At 40.0% G+C, this 14,999-nt stretch overlaps 1 protein-coding gene across 1 annotated transcript in view; it reads left to right on the forward strand.

The window, feature by feature from the left end:
- Nucleotides 1-120: 120 nt before the first annotated feature.
- The window catches only part of PRKD1 (protein kinase D1), a 315,285-nt gene continuing 300,406 nt past the window's right edge, over nt 121-14,999 (forward strand). Inside the window, exon 1 of the mRNA XM_034993621.1 lies at nt 121-582. Coding sequence (XP_034849512.1) covers nt 319-582 — 264 coding nt within the window. The 5' untranslated portion in view covers nt 121-318. The remainder of the gene's footprint in view (nt 583-14,999) is intronic.

Consider the following 14,999-nt stretch of genomic DNA (forward strand, 5'->3'; position numbering starts at 1 on the left):
GACCCGCCGCCCCGGCCCTCGGAGCGCGCCGCGGCGGCTGCTCCACGGCGGCGGCAGCGCCTCCCGCGAGCGGCGCCCGCGCTCCCGGCGGCGCAGTCCTCCCGCCTCAGCCATTTTCCCTCCCCCGCTCCCCTCCCGCTCCTCATCCTCTCGCCCTCCCCCCGCGCGGGGACTTTTCCGGAAAGTTTTTATTTTCCGCCTCGGCTCTTGGAGAAAGAAGCTCCCGGCTCCGCGGCAGCAAAACTTTTCGGCTGCCGCTCCGCCGGCCCCCGCCCTCGGCTGCCCGACCCCGCGGCCCTTGGCGCGCCCTGCCGAGCGATGAGCGCCCCTCCGGTGCTGCGGCCGCCCAGCCCGCTGCTGCCCGTGGCGGCGGCGGCAGCAGCGGCCGCCGCCGCGCTGATCCCGGGGTCCGGGCCGGGGCCCGCGCCGTTCCTGGCTCCCGTCGCGGCTCCGGCCGGGGGCCTCTCGTTCCATCTGCAGATCGGCCTGAGCCGCGAGCCGGTGCTGCTGCTGCAGGACTCGTCCGGGGACTACAGCCTGGCGCACGTCCGCGAGATGGCTTGCTCCATCGTCGACCAGAAGGTAAGGCGCCGTACAGGGGGCGCTGCCCGTCCGGTCGCCCCTCGCCGCGCCAACTTTCCGGCTCCGGGGGCTCGGCCGGGAGCCAGCCTCGCCGGCGCTCTGGAAGGGTCTGGCACCGGCCAGGGTTGGACGCCGGCGTCTGAGGCACTGCATCCCCTGTTTCCGGTTCTCCCCTTGCCTCATCTTGCATTCCCGCTTTCTCTGCAGTCCGCAACCTCCTCACCCATTTCCATTCCTCTCGGGACATTTCCAGGTATGTTGCTTGCCCATTTCTCTTAGCGCCTCTCCCTGCTCTTAAGACTTCCCGGCTCCCCCCCTCTCTTCCCTCTGGACCTTGGACCGGCACGTTCCTGGCGCCAGATTCCTCCTTCCCGTACCAGAGTTCCCCCCGCCTCCCCCCGGGACACGCTCAACACGATTTCAGCACCACTCCCTTCCTCTTCAGGCCCCTCTCCCAGCTCAGACTGATGCTGAGGAGTTCCTGGAATGATCTAGAGATGAGGAATTTCTCACCTGTCAAATAAGCTTTTAAGAGGGGATGATTGACTCAGCCAGCTGTGAAAACAACTGACCAGATCACAACCACTCGCCTCCTGGTAGTTTTTTAGTCCTACCTTTGTGTGAACGTGAAAGCAAATTTTTCAACCCTGAGGCACTGATAGTGGGGCATTGAAGTGGAGGCACAGACATATAAAAGGTGGGGGCACTCCCAGGAGCACCCCAAGGCTGGCTGTGCCCTTAAGTTTGAGGCTGTGGGACTCTGGACGGCAGTTACAAAAGGCAGGTTGGAAAAAGTGCCGTTATCCTGGGCCAGCCCACCCAGGGAGGAGACTCACCCTGCCCACCACTGTTTATAGTGCAATTCTGAATTTCAGGGTGTTTCTGTAGCCATCTAGAGTGATGTTGCATGGAAAGGGGTGATAAGAGTGTGAAGGAGAGGGGGCCATGGCGCCAGGCTTCTCAGTATAAACAGGCAGGGTTTAGGGGGTGGGGACAGAAGTCTCTAAAGGTGCTGAATTTCAGCCCTGGAGGACTGGCTAGTACTTGCCTTATAAAGGTCACTTGAATAATCATGAATGTTTTCTTTAAAGTATTTGGAACAGAGTTTGCTAATTCCAAGTGTTGTTAATTGTGGTATCAAGCACAGGGATTTTTAGAAAAAGCCCCAGGGAAAAATCAGTAATCTAAGAAGTTTGTAAAAGTTCTGGAGGCTAGACTAAGCAACAATGATGTCAAGAATTTTTGGTTATTGAATGTAGTGACATTTTACAGTGCATATGACTCAATCTTTTTCAACTTCCATGTAAATGACAAATTCTGTCTAATTCTAGTATAAGTCCTGTCCTGTGCCTCCTCATCAATATTATGGAATATTTGTTGCAGGTGAACAAGAGTACTCTCCTAGGCACTGAAAGCCTTCACTTAGTGGAAGTTGTAGTCTACAACAGTCTTCATTAGGGTGCAAACCAGTGGATTTAAGAGCATTACTGGATAAGCATAAAAACAATGTATAATGAAATTTCTGAGAAAGCTAATGCAATTGTATAGAATTTTCATTTACCTAAATTTAAAACAAGTGGTAGAGTCACAGGGAATATTCAGATTGAGTCAGATTAATATGGATGGACTGTTTTGACCAGCTTTAACACACAACACACACACACACCCCTTGATGGAGTTTAGGATGGAGAGAAACATTAATGGTTCAAGAGGTTTGGGGATTTGGGATTTTGAATGGAGAGTGAATTCCAGTTGTCTCAGTAGCTACCAAGAAGGGGGTTCTATGGAGGGAAGGATATGAATGCAAAGGGAGAGAGGCTCCAAGCACCTATGGATTGCAGCAGGCCTGAGGGTAGTGACTAGGTTATTTAGAGAAACTATAACGGTGAAAAGGCCTTGAAATTAAAATGAACATAAATTAGTAGAAGCCTCAGTAGTCTTCCACATAGAGATATCAAACCAAGGACATCTGAAAGATGTATTTGCTATGTAGAAGATGTTTTAGAATGCCAAAAATGTTATGGTAGAAAGAAAACTGGAGTTCAGTCATGAGCTACTTGAGACCTGAGCCAACACTCTGGGGAGAGACCTGGAAAGGTACCGGAAAGGGAAAATCATCAGCCTTGGTGGCTGATTTATAAGGGGAACCTCTTCCTTTTGTATTTACTCTTGTAGCTCTTCTCTTGCTGAAAGAAGTTTGAGAAGTTAAATGGCTTGGGATAGCCAAGGTAAAGAACTCCCTTGTACTTTTTTTTTTTAAAGGTTATGGCAAAGAGTTCGATTTAGAGATATGGATTTGAGGGTTATTTATATACAGAATACTGTAAGTAAATATTTACTGGATGGTGGGTCTGGACAGAAAAACTTCCATCTCTCTGTCTTCTGTCATCTATCTTGAGCTACATTATCACCCAAGGCAGAAACAAGATTAAGAGGGCTGAATATCCATCACAGGATAGCAGGGATCTCTCTGCTTTGTGACAATGGAAATGGCAGACAGGGTCAGTGCTGAATTAAGGAAATGGGAGGAGATCCTTTGTCCCTTATTTCAGGTTCTTTTAAGTACTGGCTGAAGATAACCATGATAGGAGGGAAAAAGAGAGAGGGAGGGAGGGAAATGAATGTTTTAGGTTGGATCTGAGAGTTTGAAGTCATTTACGATTTATAATGTAGACATGGAGTCATGTTGAGCTTACAGCAGAAGGTTCTCCTGATTTTCTGAGCCCTCTACATTCATTGGGTTTTTTTTTTAGATTTTATTTATTTATTTGAGACAGAGAGAAAGCACAAGCGGGAGGAGGGTCAGAGGGAGAGGGAGAAACAGACTCCTTGCTGTGCAGAGAGCCTGGTGCGGGGCTCGATCGCAGGACCCTGAGATCATGACCTGAGCTGAAAGTAGACGCTTAACCAACCGACGCAGCCACCTAGGCGCCCCTCTACATTCATTGTTTCATTAACTTTTTGAAAAGGGGTTTCATAGGATTTGAGAATTCTCTAAGTACTCATACTAAAAGAGATCAGAGTAGCTTAAATCTTTGGAAGTATTAGCTGACAATTCAATTTATTTCCTCAACATTCATGGGCCATTTCTTGTGGGGTGTGCAACTGAGGTGTGTAGGGCTGAATAAGAGAGATCCTGTCCCTGAGAAACTCATCTTCAAGTTATTACTGTTGTTATTTAGAATTTAGAGTATAGTTTTTCTTTGATTATGTAGATTTGGAAACTGGCAGACATTTGATTGTACTTGAAAAATTTTAATGGTAATTCAGCATTTTAAGGTAAATGTAGTCCAAGTATGTACTGAATTATATGGCTAAAGAATTACTTCTTTTATCTTTTAGTTTAGGTCAAAAATCTAGTCTGGCTCTTCTGTATGTAACAATGTTTAAATATACAAGATGTTATTCCTTCTTTTTTGGAAGTATTAGCCTAAGGTTTTACTTATGCTTATTTCTTTACTTTGCAAGTATATAACCTTGAAGGCTGGTTGTATATAAAGACATGCATTTTGTTAGTATGTTATAAAAACATGATTATTGTTTTCTGGAGGGCAAAAAAATAATAGTAATGGACTTCGCTTTGAAACACTGTTACTTTTTACTATCAAAGGAACCTTGAATATACAGACTAAGAAGGAATTGTTTTGAGGCAAGGAACAGTATCCCAAAGGACGAATTAGTTTGGTTTCATAGTACATTGTCTATCTACACACACACACACACGCGCACGCACACACGCACACTTTTTTTAAACAAGCAGTACTAATTTAGGGATGTGAGATGCAACTAATATGACTACCTGTCCATTCATTTTGGTTATTATCTTATTAGAAAGATGACTCATATTTCCCTTTTGAATTTACTAAAATGAAGTAATAACATCAGTAAGTCTCTTGGCATATAGTTTCAGTTTACACAGTCATGTATCTGACCAGAGAAACTAAAGAGTGAGATTTTATAGAAGATAGCTCACTAAAAGAATAATAAGTAGCTTTGCTATGCTTATAATTGTTTCACTTTCTTAATTGTAAATTGTTCTCTTAGCAGTTGTAGTGTCATTTTTGCCTTTATTGTAATTTTAGCTACTCTATTTCTACAGATTAAGCTGGAAATAATTAACTACTTGATCAGCCCAACATATGAGGAACAACAACATCCTTTTAAGCTAATGATGGTGTTTGGGTCTTAGGTGTATACTTTTTTTTTTTTTTAAGATTTTTTATTTATTTGACAGAGAGAGACACAGCGAGAGAGGGAACACAAGCAGGGGGAGTGGGAGAGGGAGAAGCAGGCTCCCCGCTGAGCAGGGAGCCCGATGCTGCGGGGCTTGATCCCAGGACTCCGGGATCATGACCCGAGCTGAAGGCAGACACTTAATGACTGAGCCACCCAGGCGCCCCTAGGTGTATACTTTTTATTCAGATTTTATATTTGTCATTATTATAGGTCATTTGATTTCTGATTTAATGATGAAGTATAGAAATTGTCCTTTCATTAAGTGATTCTTAATATAATTCAATAGTGTATGTTTAAAATTATAATTTCAAGCTTAGTAGTATAATAGGAATATATTTTGATATATATGTAATGCTCATGTACTATATATGTGCAGTTTTTACACATATACATAGTAGTTTATTATCTAAGTATATAAGTGTGTTTTGGAACATAGTTTTAAAAGCCCACTTTGGGGGTGGATCATGACCTGAGCCCAGTGCAGACGCTTAACCACTGAGCCACCCAGGTGCCCCAGAAAACCTTTTCTTATAGAGGTATGCTATTTGACAGTTTTCGCAAGAAGAATATTCCTTTTTTAGAAAAATTTTATTTAAGTAGTCTCTATCCCAATGCAGGTCTCGAACTCACAAACCTGAGATCGTGGGTCATATGTCCTTCTGACTGAGCCAGCCAGGCCCCCCACAAGGAGAATTCTCTAGAATATTCTATATTCTAGAAAGTATTCTAGAGAATATTCTAAGAATTAGATGATTGGATGTTTTGACAAATATAGAAATTAATTTGGGCCTTTAGATCCAGGATTGAGATAAATGTAAAAGAATTTTCTGTGAAATCTGTAGTGTGTGTGTATGTGGGGGTTGGAGGGTAGGTGGGGTTGGAAAATTTTTAGTAAAGTTTGAAAATTTGCCCCATACTTGATAACTGTGTTTGTCCATATCAACAGGCTTCTATCACGGGTATTAAGGGAGATTTAAAACTTTATTTAGCAGTTATTATTACTCTTTTTTTTTTTTTTTTTTGGTGAGGTGTTTATATATAGGCCTTCACCAGTTTATGCATGAATAACTTTATTGACCTTACTGGACAGTACAAACAAATTTGTAAGCTTGTGAATGTGTGGTTGTGACTTATCTAAGATTACTTTGAACATTAAGGATAATATATATAAAGGATTAAATATACTGCCTGGCAAATAGGTGCATAGTAAATAGGATTATTGATATCCCAAGGCTTTACAAACTGGCATACTGTCTTGTTAGCAAAAGAAATGTGTACTTTATCTTATATCAATATTTGAATAAAATTGTAGTATTAAAAAGCAGTATGACTTTAAGGCCTGTAAGGCCTAGATAACATGTTTTCTCTGTCCTCTATAATACGGCAAATCTTAGGAGTAGTTGTTTGAAACTGCTTCTCAAATTTCAACCTCTCAGAATTCCTCAAGGAGTAATTTGATTATTGCTAAATGCAAAACACATATGCTGATAAAAGTACAGCACATCTTCATTGCTTTTTATTATTTTTGACAAGAAGTTGATTTAATTCTTCAGTTGCAAGTGTAATTTCAATGATATTTCATTTGATAAAAAAGGGAAATAAAATAGGTAAGGGTACGGTATTTGGCAACATAATGATTCTCAAATCTGGTCCTGAAGACCAAAATCAGAAGTTCCTTTGCAAATCTACCCTTGATACGAGGAGGAAGGCACTTGGAAATGACTTTGGGAGATCATATTTTGCTATTATACTAGCATGTAGGGGTTGTTTGCTAAGTTGTTACATCTGATGAATAGCTCATATAACACAGTTGTTCGCACACATGCCGAAGTGTGATATTGGGATGAGAGGCAGTTTTACTCGGAAACAACTGAGTTAGCCGTTTCGCTGAGCCAATCACAAATCTTTTTCAGATCTTTTCACTAATTACTCCTTACCTCTTATTAAAGTCCATGCCCCATTATAAAACCTTTAAGCAATCACAATCAGTGATCTTTCAAAGTTCTCGGGGTATCATGGCCAACCTTCAGGGGGGGCATTCATAAGGGCTTCAGGGCATCTGGTATAGGGAATGGGAAGAATTTGAAGACACCTAAGAGTGATTTCTTTATCAAAGAAAACAGATTATTAGGGTGGGACAGGAGAATATTTCTCATTTTATGGAAAAGTCCAGTCTCCTGGCCATGAGGAACCATCTGTAGAGTCTTTGTACTCAGTGTCTTTGAAGGGTTTGGTGTGCATCCTGGATATGGAAAGCTGCAACTAAGAACGTATGTGACTTACAGAGTTGTAATTATTTAGAGATTGGTTAGTCCAGTCAGACCCTCAGAACAGTGGCAGTAGGGCTCGAGACCCTGTGACCAAAAGCAATGGTCTAGGTCAAACAGCTGTAGCTTTTGCTCTTGTCAAAAGCTGGAAAGAGTCAGGGAAATGGTAGGGTTGGAGGGGTGGCAGTTAAGCTTTGGTATAGGTGGTGACCTGAGCAGGCTACCGTAGGCGAGGCTTCTGGGATTATGAGACTAGTGGCACCAGAGGGCAGAAGAGGACAGTGAAGCTCTGACCTCCTGTGGATTGAGCTAGTGAGAATGGCCCCACCACGTAACTCATGGATAGCAGTGGGGAGAGGTCTAGGGGTGGCTTTTTACAAGCTGAGTAGTTCTCCTTGGAAGTTTTCACAGTGTCACAAATGAAAGGTTCAAAGAGCAACTCCAGGATGACTTGGTAGGAGAGTTTTAGGAAGAGCTCATCCCGGGAGCATTGGGTCGTGCTCTGTAAGGTTCTGGGCCTCACGGTAACAATGGCCGGCAGAGGGAAGCCTCCAGGAACAAAACCTTCCTGGCATGTACTCTCTGTGCCTGCCTGTATCTTGGCTTCTTTTCATTTGTCATCTCTGATTTTCACAGTAGCCCTTTGCGATAGACATTCTCTCTACTTTAAGGGTAAGGAACCTGAGGGGGTTAAATTGTTTACCCCATTCCACTTGGCTACTAAGTAGAAAGCAAATCCCCCAGTATCTGATTCACTTCACTATAGCTATTCCTAAGAACAGAGGGGGCTGGGCTGGCCATAGATCTGAACAGAGAGTTTGGAGTTATCAGAGTATGGGAGAGGGGGAAATGTTAAATTTCCTATTGTGTTAGCTGAAATTTACTTAAAGGCACTTAACGCTTTGACAGTGTATTATTTATGTGTGTGTTTAAGTGATTCCTTAGTCTGGAAGGGTTCCCTCGTCTGGAATTCACATCCCACTTCGTGGTCAGCTAAATGTGTAGTCACTCTGGTGGCCGCCACAACAATGCTTCTCTTACTGAGCAAGATCCTGCCCCCGCCTCTCCCCCCAAGTACTGACAATTAATGTGAGGAACATTAAAGATGGACTCTCCCTGGGAGTATTAGGGCCATTACAGATAGCTGATTGCCCAAAGTATTTTAGAGCCATACCTCACCCTTGAGGAATTAATATGCCTTTTTTTTTTTTTTTTTAAGTGGAGTGGCAGAATTTGGTTTGAATTTGCTTTTATTTTACTCCAGTAAGAAGAGGTGGAGATAGCCATGCCTTACCCATCTTTACATTTCCAGACACCACTGTTGTTTTTCCAAAGAAGTTAATTACCTTGTGTGATTAAATTGGCCTACCTTGGTTCACAACACTTCTTCCCAGGGAGATATGGACACGGAGGTATCTTGGAAGAAGCGATTATGGAAGACCACCTATTGATCAGTGTGGCTCAAGACTTGTGGGTATAAAGAATCTTAGCTACCAGTGTAAATCAGTGAATCATTTCTTCTTGAATACTTCATTGATTTTGAGGAGATTCTGAGAAAATAACTAAAGGTCCTTAAGAAAAGTGCCTTTCAGTGGTTGCTTTTCATTTGAGAGGTATTTGGATTGCCCATATGCTAAGGATCATGTTTTGCAGATACATTTTCTCTTTTTATAAGTTTTATGTATTTGTTTGCTTATTTTTGGTCAGTTATGAATGAACACACCCTAAGGTAAACTTAGTCCCACTTGTTGTGCATGATTAATCGGGCCATGTGGAGGTTTTCTTTCCACTGCTGGCTATTCCAAATTGTGACTTGCCTTGCATTCCTTTGCATTGCTTGTGTACAGGGCTAAGGCCAATATTTCCCTTGCAGACTAATGGTACTATCTTTAGGCTTTACAAAAATGTATCTTTATATATAGACACAATATAATCTAAAGTATATCAGTAATTCAATTAAATCCAAAGGGTTCCTGCCCTGCATGACTACTGGGAAGCATGTAGTAGTTATTTGTTCCTAATAGGTGAGAAGGGTGCCTGAAATGTTGCCTCTTTTTGATAAATTTAGAACTTTTGCAGCTTTAATACAATGGATGAGTTACATAGAGAATTCTCTTTTGATATGACTTCCTGGTGGTCTCTTGGCTGACAGAAAGGCAACAGACCTCTCCAGCTGTACTAGAAGTCTGAATCTGCTAGGTATCTGTTAGTCAAGTACTGTGCCTTGTAAGCCTTATCTTGAGACCATTCATCTTTAACTAGTAGGACACAGGGCATCAGTTGCTGTTTGAGGAGTAGTTGGATGGGTCACTCATGCCTAGCTCTTCTCTACTAAATGACTAGTGCTGAGAAATAGATTAGCCTCAGAATAGCTCCTAGACAGGAATGCTCTGTGCCCTTCCCTGTGACAGATGTTAATTTCATCTATTGACATGGAATGAGCTGTTGTCACCCTGGGATATAGATCTTCAGAATAATTAAATATAGCCAGTAGCTTTTATTCTTCCAAGAATAAAAGACTGAATCTTGCATGATCTTTGCTTTTATTCAGTTCTTTGGGAATGGACCAGTAGAGTGGATCTGAGCTAATACACTATGTTAAATAGAATGACTGTAAAACCACTTGTCCAGAACCCTCAGTTTATGTCTGTTATCCTAGAATTCCTTTTGAGTGTGTGTTCAACAATAAAAACTGGAGTTTTAAGTTAAAAATAAACAACAAGCAAAAACAGAAAAACCGTCCTTAGGGAAGACATTTTATGGTCTTTTGGCCAAAAATCCTTGTTTGTTTGTTTGTTTGTTTGTTTTTAAAGATTTTTTTTTTAAATTTATTTGGCAGAGAAAGAGACACAGCGAGAGAGGGAACACAAGCAGGAGGAGTGGGAGAGGGAGAAGCAGGCTTCCCACCGAACAGAGAGCCCGATGCAGGGCTCCATCCCAGGACCCCAGATCATGACTTGAGCCAAAGGCAGTTGCTTAACCTACTGAGCCACCCAGGCACCCCAAAAATCCATGTATATTTAAAGATAAAACTTACACCTAGAATTTATTTCATGGAAAGAATCATTAGATTATATATATTGGCCATGTCATTTTGAGTAACTTTTCTAAATGGAGTCTTAAGTTAAAAACAAAAACAAACATAAACCTTACTTTGGTTAGAACGTTATCCCCGTGATCAAAAGTTTTCGTATAACTTAAAGATGAACTGACAATGAACATTTAGAATTGGTTTCATTAACTAGTTAATTAGATCTCACTTTGAATGTAGTATTTAAAGTAGCTTTAAGTCCACTTTCTCCAACCACTATAAATCAAGATACTTTGATAGGTTTGTACATGTTTATTGTGTCAAACAACAAATAATTTTACTTAATTTGGTAGTTCATACTACCTTATTATTTCAAATAGGTAAACAGGAAAGGCCTGCCTTGAAGCTTCAGCACCCATGGCAACCATCACAAAGGCAAAATATACTGACTTACATGTAGAAGGATAACATTATCATAGTTTTGAGTTGTACTTTATTATATTCTGTGCGCTGGATAAAATAACATGGTTAGCAAAAAAAAGAGAGAGAGAGAGAATTTCACACAAATGCTCTTGATTACTTAGAAAACTCCTTTTCTATTTAAAAAATAGGCAAATAAGGGATATAAAATTTTGGAAATTGTACTGTCCCACAATCACAACATGTAGGCTGTAGCTCATATTTTCTTTTTTTTTTTAAAAGATTTTATTTATTTATTTGAGACAGAGAGAATGAGATACAGAGAGCATGAGAGGGAGGAGAGTCAGAGGGAGAAGCAGACTCCCTGCTGAGCAGGGAGCCTGATGCGGGACTCGATCCCGGGACTCCAGGATCATGACCTGAGCCAAAGGCAGTCGCTTAACCAACTGAGCCACCCAGGCGCCCTAGCTCATATTTTCTTAAGATGTTCAGAGGCATAGACTGAATGAAGCAAATACATGTTATACCTATCACTCTTTACTTGGTTTCTGTTGATAAATATGTTGTTGAAGTAATACTAAGAATTATAGGTTCAGAAATTATAATGTTGAAGGTTCTGGCTCCTGAAAAATAATGCAAGTTAGTGGGTCTAAAGCCACTTGAAAAGGAACTTGATTTTGTATGATCTTTTCGGTTCAGATTTCCCCACATGAAAAATTATAACTTTTATACTTCAATTACTTAATTATTTTTCTTTTATTTTGAAAATTACAAAATTACCATGTGTGATAGGTTGAATAATGACCCTCAAGGATGTTCACATTCTAATCCCTGGAATTTGTGAACGATAAGGCAAAAGGGACTTGGCAGATGTGATTAAGAATTTTGAGACAGGGAAATTATCCTGGATTAACTGGGTGAGCCCAGTTCCATCACATGAGGGCCTTAAAAGTGTTGAATCTTCCAGATTAGGTCAGATGGATGAGACTGAGAAGCAGGAGAGATTCTAACCGTGAGAGGGACTCTATCCCTTGTTGCTGACTTTGAAGATGGAGGAAATGGACAAGAGCCAAGGAATGCTGGGGTCCAAATATGAGGGAAGCAGGGGGTAGTTAGAGCATAGTAGTGATAGGAGATGTGACAACAGAAACAGAAGTTTGGGGTGATGTCAGGAAGCAAGTAATACAGTCAAAGCTGAGAGCTCAGAGCTCAAAAAGGCAAGAAGAGTGATCTCCCTTTGGAACCTCATAGGGAACCACACCTTGACTTTAGCCCAGGGAAACTGATTTTGGACTTCTGATCTCCAGAACTGGAAGAGAATAAATTTATGTTTTTAAAAGCTGCTAGGTTTGTGGTTGGTTGTTATAGCAGTAACTGGAAATTTAATATGTCACATTCATTGGAGAAAAGGTGAGAAATTCACATAAGCCCCCAAATGGATCATACTACCCAGATTTAAAATATTTTAATAAATATCAGATGTCTGTCCTACAATAAGCTCATCATAACTTCTTTGTGGTTTTTTTATTTTCTTTTGATACTATTGTTTTTTCTAGTTTGTTTTTTTCCCTGACTTTATTGAAATATAATTAACATATAACGTTGTGTAAGTTTGAGATATACAATATGATAATTTGATTCCTGTATATATTGCAAAATGATTGCCACAATAAGATTACTTAACACATCCATCACCTCACATAACTGCAATTTTTTCTTTATAATGAGAGCATTTAAGATCTTTTGTAGCAACTTTCAAGTATATAATACATGATTGTTAACTATAATTACCATGTTTTACATTGCATTCCCAGAACTTATTCATCTTATAACTGGAAGTTTGTGTCTTTTGACCAACATGTCTCCATTTCAAACCACTCCACAGCTCTTGGCAACTACCACTCTATTCTCTGTTTCTATAAGTTCAGCTTTTTTAGATTACTCCTTTGAGTGAAATCATTCAGTACTTGTCTTCCTCTGACTTATTTCACTTAGCATAATGCTCTCAGGAACCATCCATGTAGTTGCAAATGGTAGGATTTCCTTTTTTTATGGCTGAAAAATATTCCTCTGTGGGCATGTGTGTATGTGCATGTGTATCTATCCCATTTTCTTTATTCATTTTTCTGCTGATGGGCACGTAGGTTGTTTCCATGTCTTGGCTATTATGAATAATGCTGCAATGAACATGGGGGTGCAGATATCTCTTAGAGATAGTTATTTCATTTTGTTGGATGTCTCTTCCTAATCAGTCTTTTAGAGATAGGAGAAAAGAGAAAGTGTCCAAACTCACACTTCTTACTCCATATTTACTATAACTATCACAACCAGATGGTTTTATTTTTCTTTTAATTAATTTATTATTGAGGTAAAATTAGTATGTAACATTATATTAGTTTCAGGGGTACAACATAATAATTAGATATTATCATTCATTACAAAGTGATCACCACAGTAAGTCTAGATACCACTTGTCACCATACAATTGACCCCTTTTACCCATTTTATTCACCCTCCAATCCCTTCTCCTGTGATAATTTCCCACATCTGTTCTCTGTATCGATGAGTTTTGTTTGTTTGTTTGGTTGTTTGGATACCACATGTAAGTGAAATCATATGGTATTGGTCTTTCTGACTTATTTCGCTTAGCTTAATACCCTCAAGGTCCATGCATGTTGTTGCAAATGGCAAGATTTCCTTCTTTTTTGGGTAATATTGCATTTTGTATACATTCCACATCTTTATCCATTCATCCATGGATGGACACTAAGTTGTTTCCATATCTTGGCAATTTGATACTTTATCTTTCCATGTCAGTTTTTTTTTTTTTTTTAAAGATTTTTATTCATTTATTTGAGAGAGAATGAGACAGAGAGAGCATGAGAGGGGGGAGGGTCAGCGGGAGAAGCAGACTCCCTGCCGAGCAGGGAGCCTGATGCGGGACTCGATCCCGGGACTCCAGGATCATGACCTGAGCCGAAGGCAGTCGCCCAACCAACTGAGCCACCCAGGCGCCCGTTTCCATGTCAGTTTTTAAATATAAAATGTTCAGTGCCTTTTGGAGTAATTTTTATATGAAGCAAATGTTTTTCAGATATTTATTTTGGCTTTATAATTTAATATTCAAGTTAAAGTTACAGGTTAAGATATTAGTCTTAATTTTTCTAGTGCAACTTACACTTTTTTTTTAAGTCTAGCAGATTTTAACAGTTACACTTAAGAACCTTTGAAGAATTATTAGTATCCTTTACAAACCCAATATTTAGATACTTTTGAACATTTTAAATTGAATTTGTAAATTTAATATATTTGATTTCCTTTAAATATTGCAATCACCAGCCTGATAAAGCTTTATATGTCTTTAATCCTTCTGCATCTAGTAAGTGAAACTAATAAACATGCAAATATGGTAAAGTTTTAAGTTCCTAAATGTTCCAGTGTTATACAGATAAGCCACAATCAATTGCTTAATTATATGTATATAATATGCACAAAAATATTGATAATATAGTTTTCTCAAACTGTTCTATATTTAATTTCAGATACTCCCATTTTAAAAGATGTTTTTCACTTGTGAAATAATTATCTGATTCCAAACAATCTGTGGAGTTCCCTTCTCGTATAAATTTTGCCGTTATCTTCCTGGCTTGATTAAGGTTGCATAATCCCCAGTGCTTTTCACTGGGACAGAGACTGAATTCTTGTAGGCAAGGTAGATCAGTTCTACAGAACTCTATTTCTTTCAGTGCTTCTATAACTTCAAGAAAGGGAGGGAGGGTAATCATGTAACTTACATCCCTGGGTTCAATTATATTTAAAATATATTCAGTATATTACTTCTGTGTGCCAAAAAGTCTCACATTCCTTCCCAGAATGATCATTTGATTGGATTTTGAATTTCTTTAGCACTTAAGATAAGTGAATCCTTTTGTATCTACACTAAAGAACTTTGAACCTAATAGAGTACTGCATTTTTATATTCTTTCTCATAAGGCTACATAATTCTTACAGATATTAAATATGTGTAATTGACTGTTGGCAGCCTCTGGGGTTTTGCCTGACCATATTCTAGTCACAACTCATAGGATTGTTCTTTTACTTTAATATCTTCTTCTGTAAATATAAGAAAGAATGCTTAGGACAGCACCTTTTTTTTTTTTTTTTTTAATTTTATTTATTTGTTTGTTTATTTATTTAGAGAGTGTGTGCTGGGGGTGGGCAGAGGGAGAGGGAAAGAGAGAATCCCAAGCAGCCTCCCTGATGAGTGCCCGCCCCTGAGATCATGACCTGAGTGGAAATCGAGAGTCAGATGCCCAACTGACTGCATCACCCAGGTGCCCCAGGACTACTTTTTAATATTTAAATAGAATTGGTATACGGATTTATCACAATATGTTTCACTTGTTCCCTACTCCTGGATATTTAAGAGTCAGTTTTTGTTTTTGTTTTTAAACATCTTTATG

This window comes from Mirounga leonina, unplaced genomic scaffold (genome assembly GCF_011800145.1).
Source record: "Mirounga leonina isolate KUSES-001 unplaced genomic scaffold, KU_Mleo_1.0 Mir_91, whole genome shotgun sequence".
NCBI classification, from domain to species: domain Eukaryota; kingdom Metazoa; phylum Chordata; class Mammalia; order Carnivora; family Phocidae; genus Mirounga; species Mirounga leonina.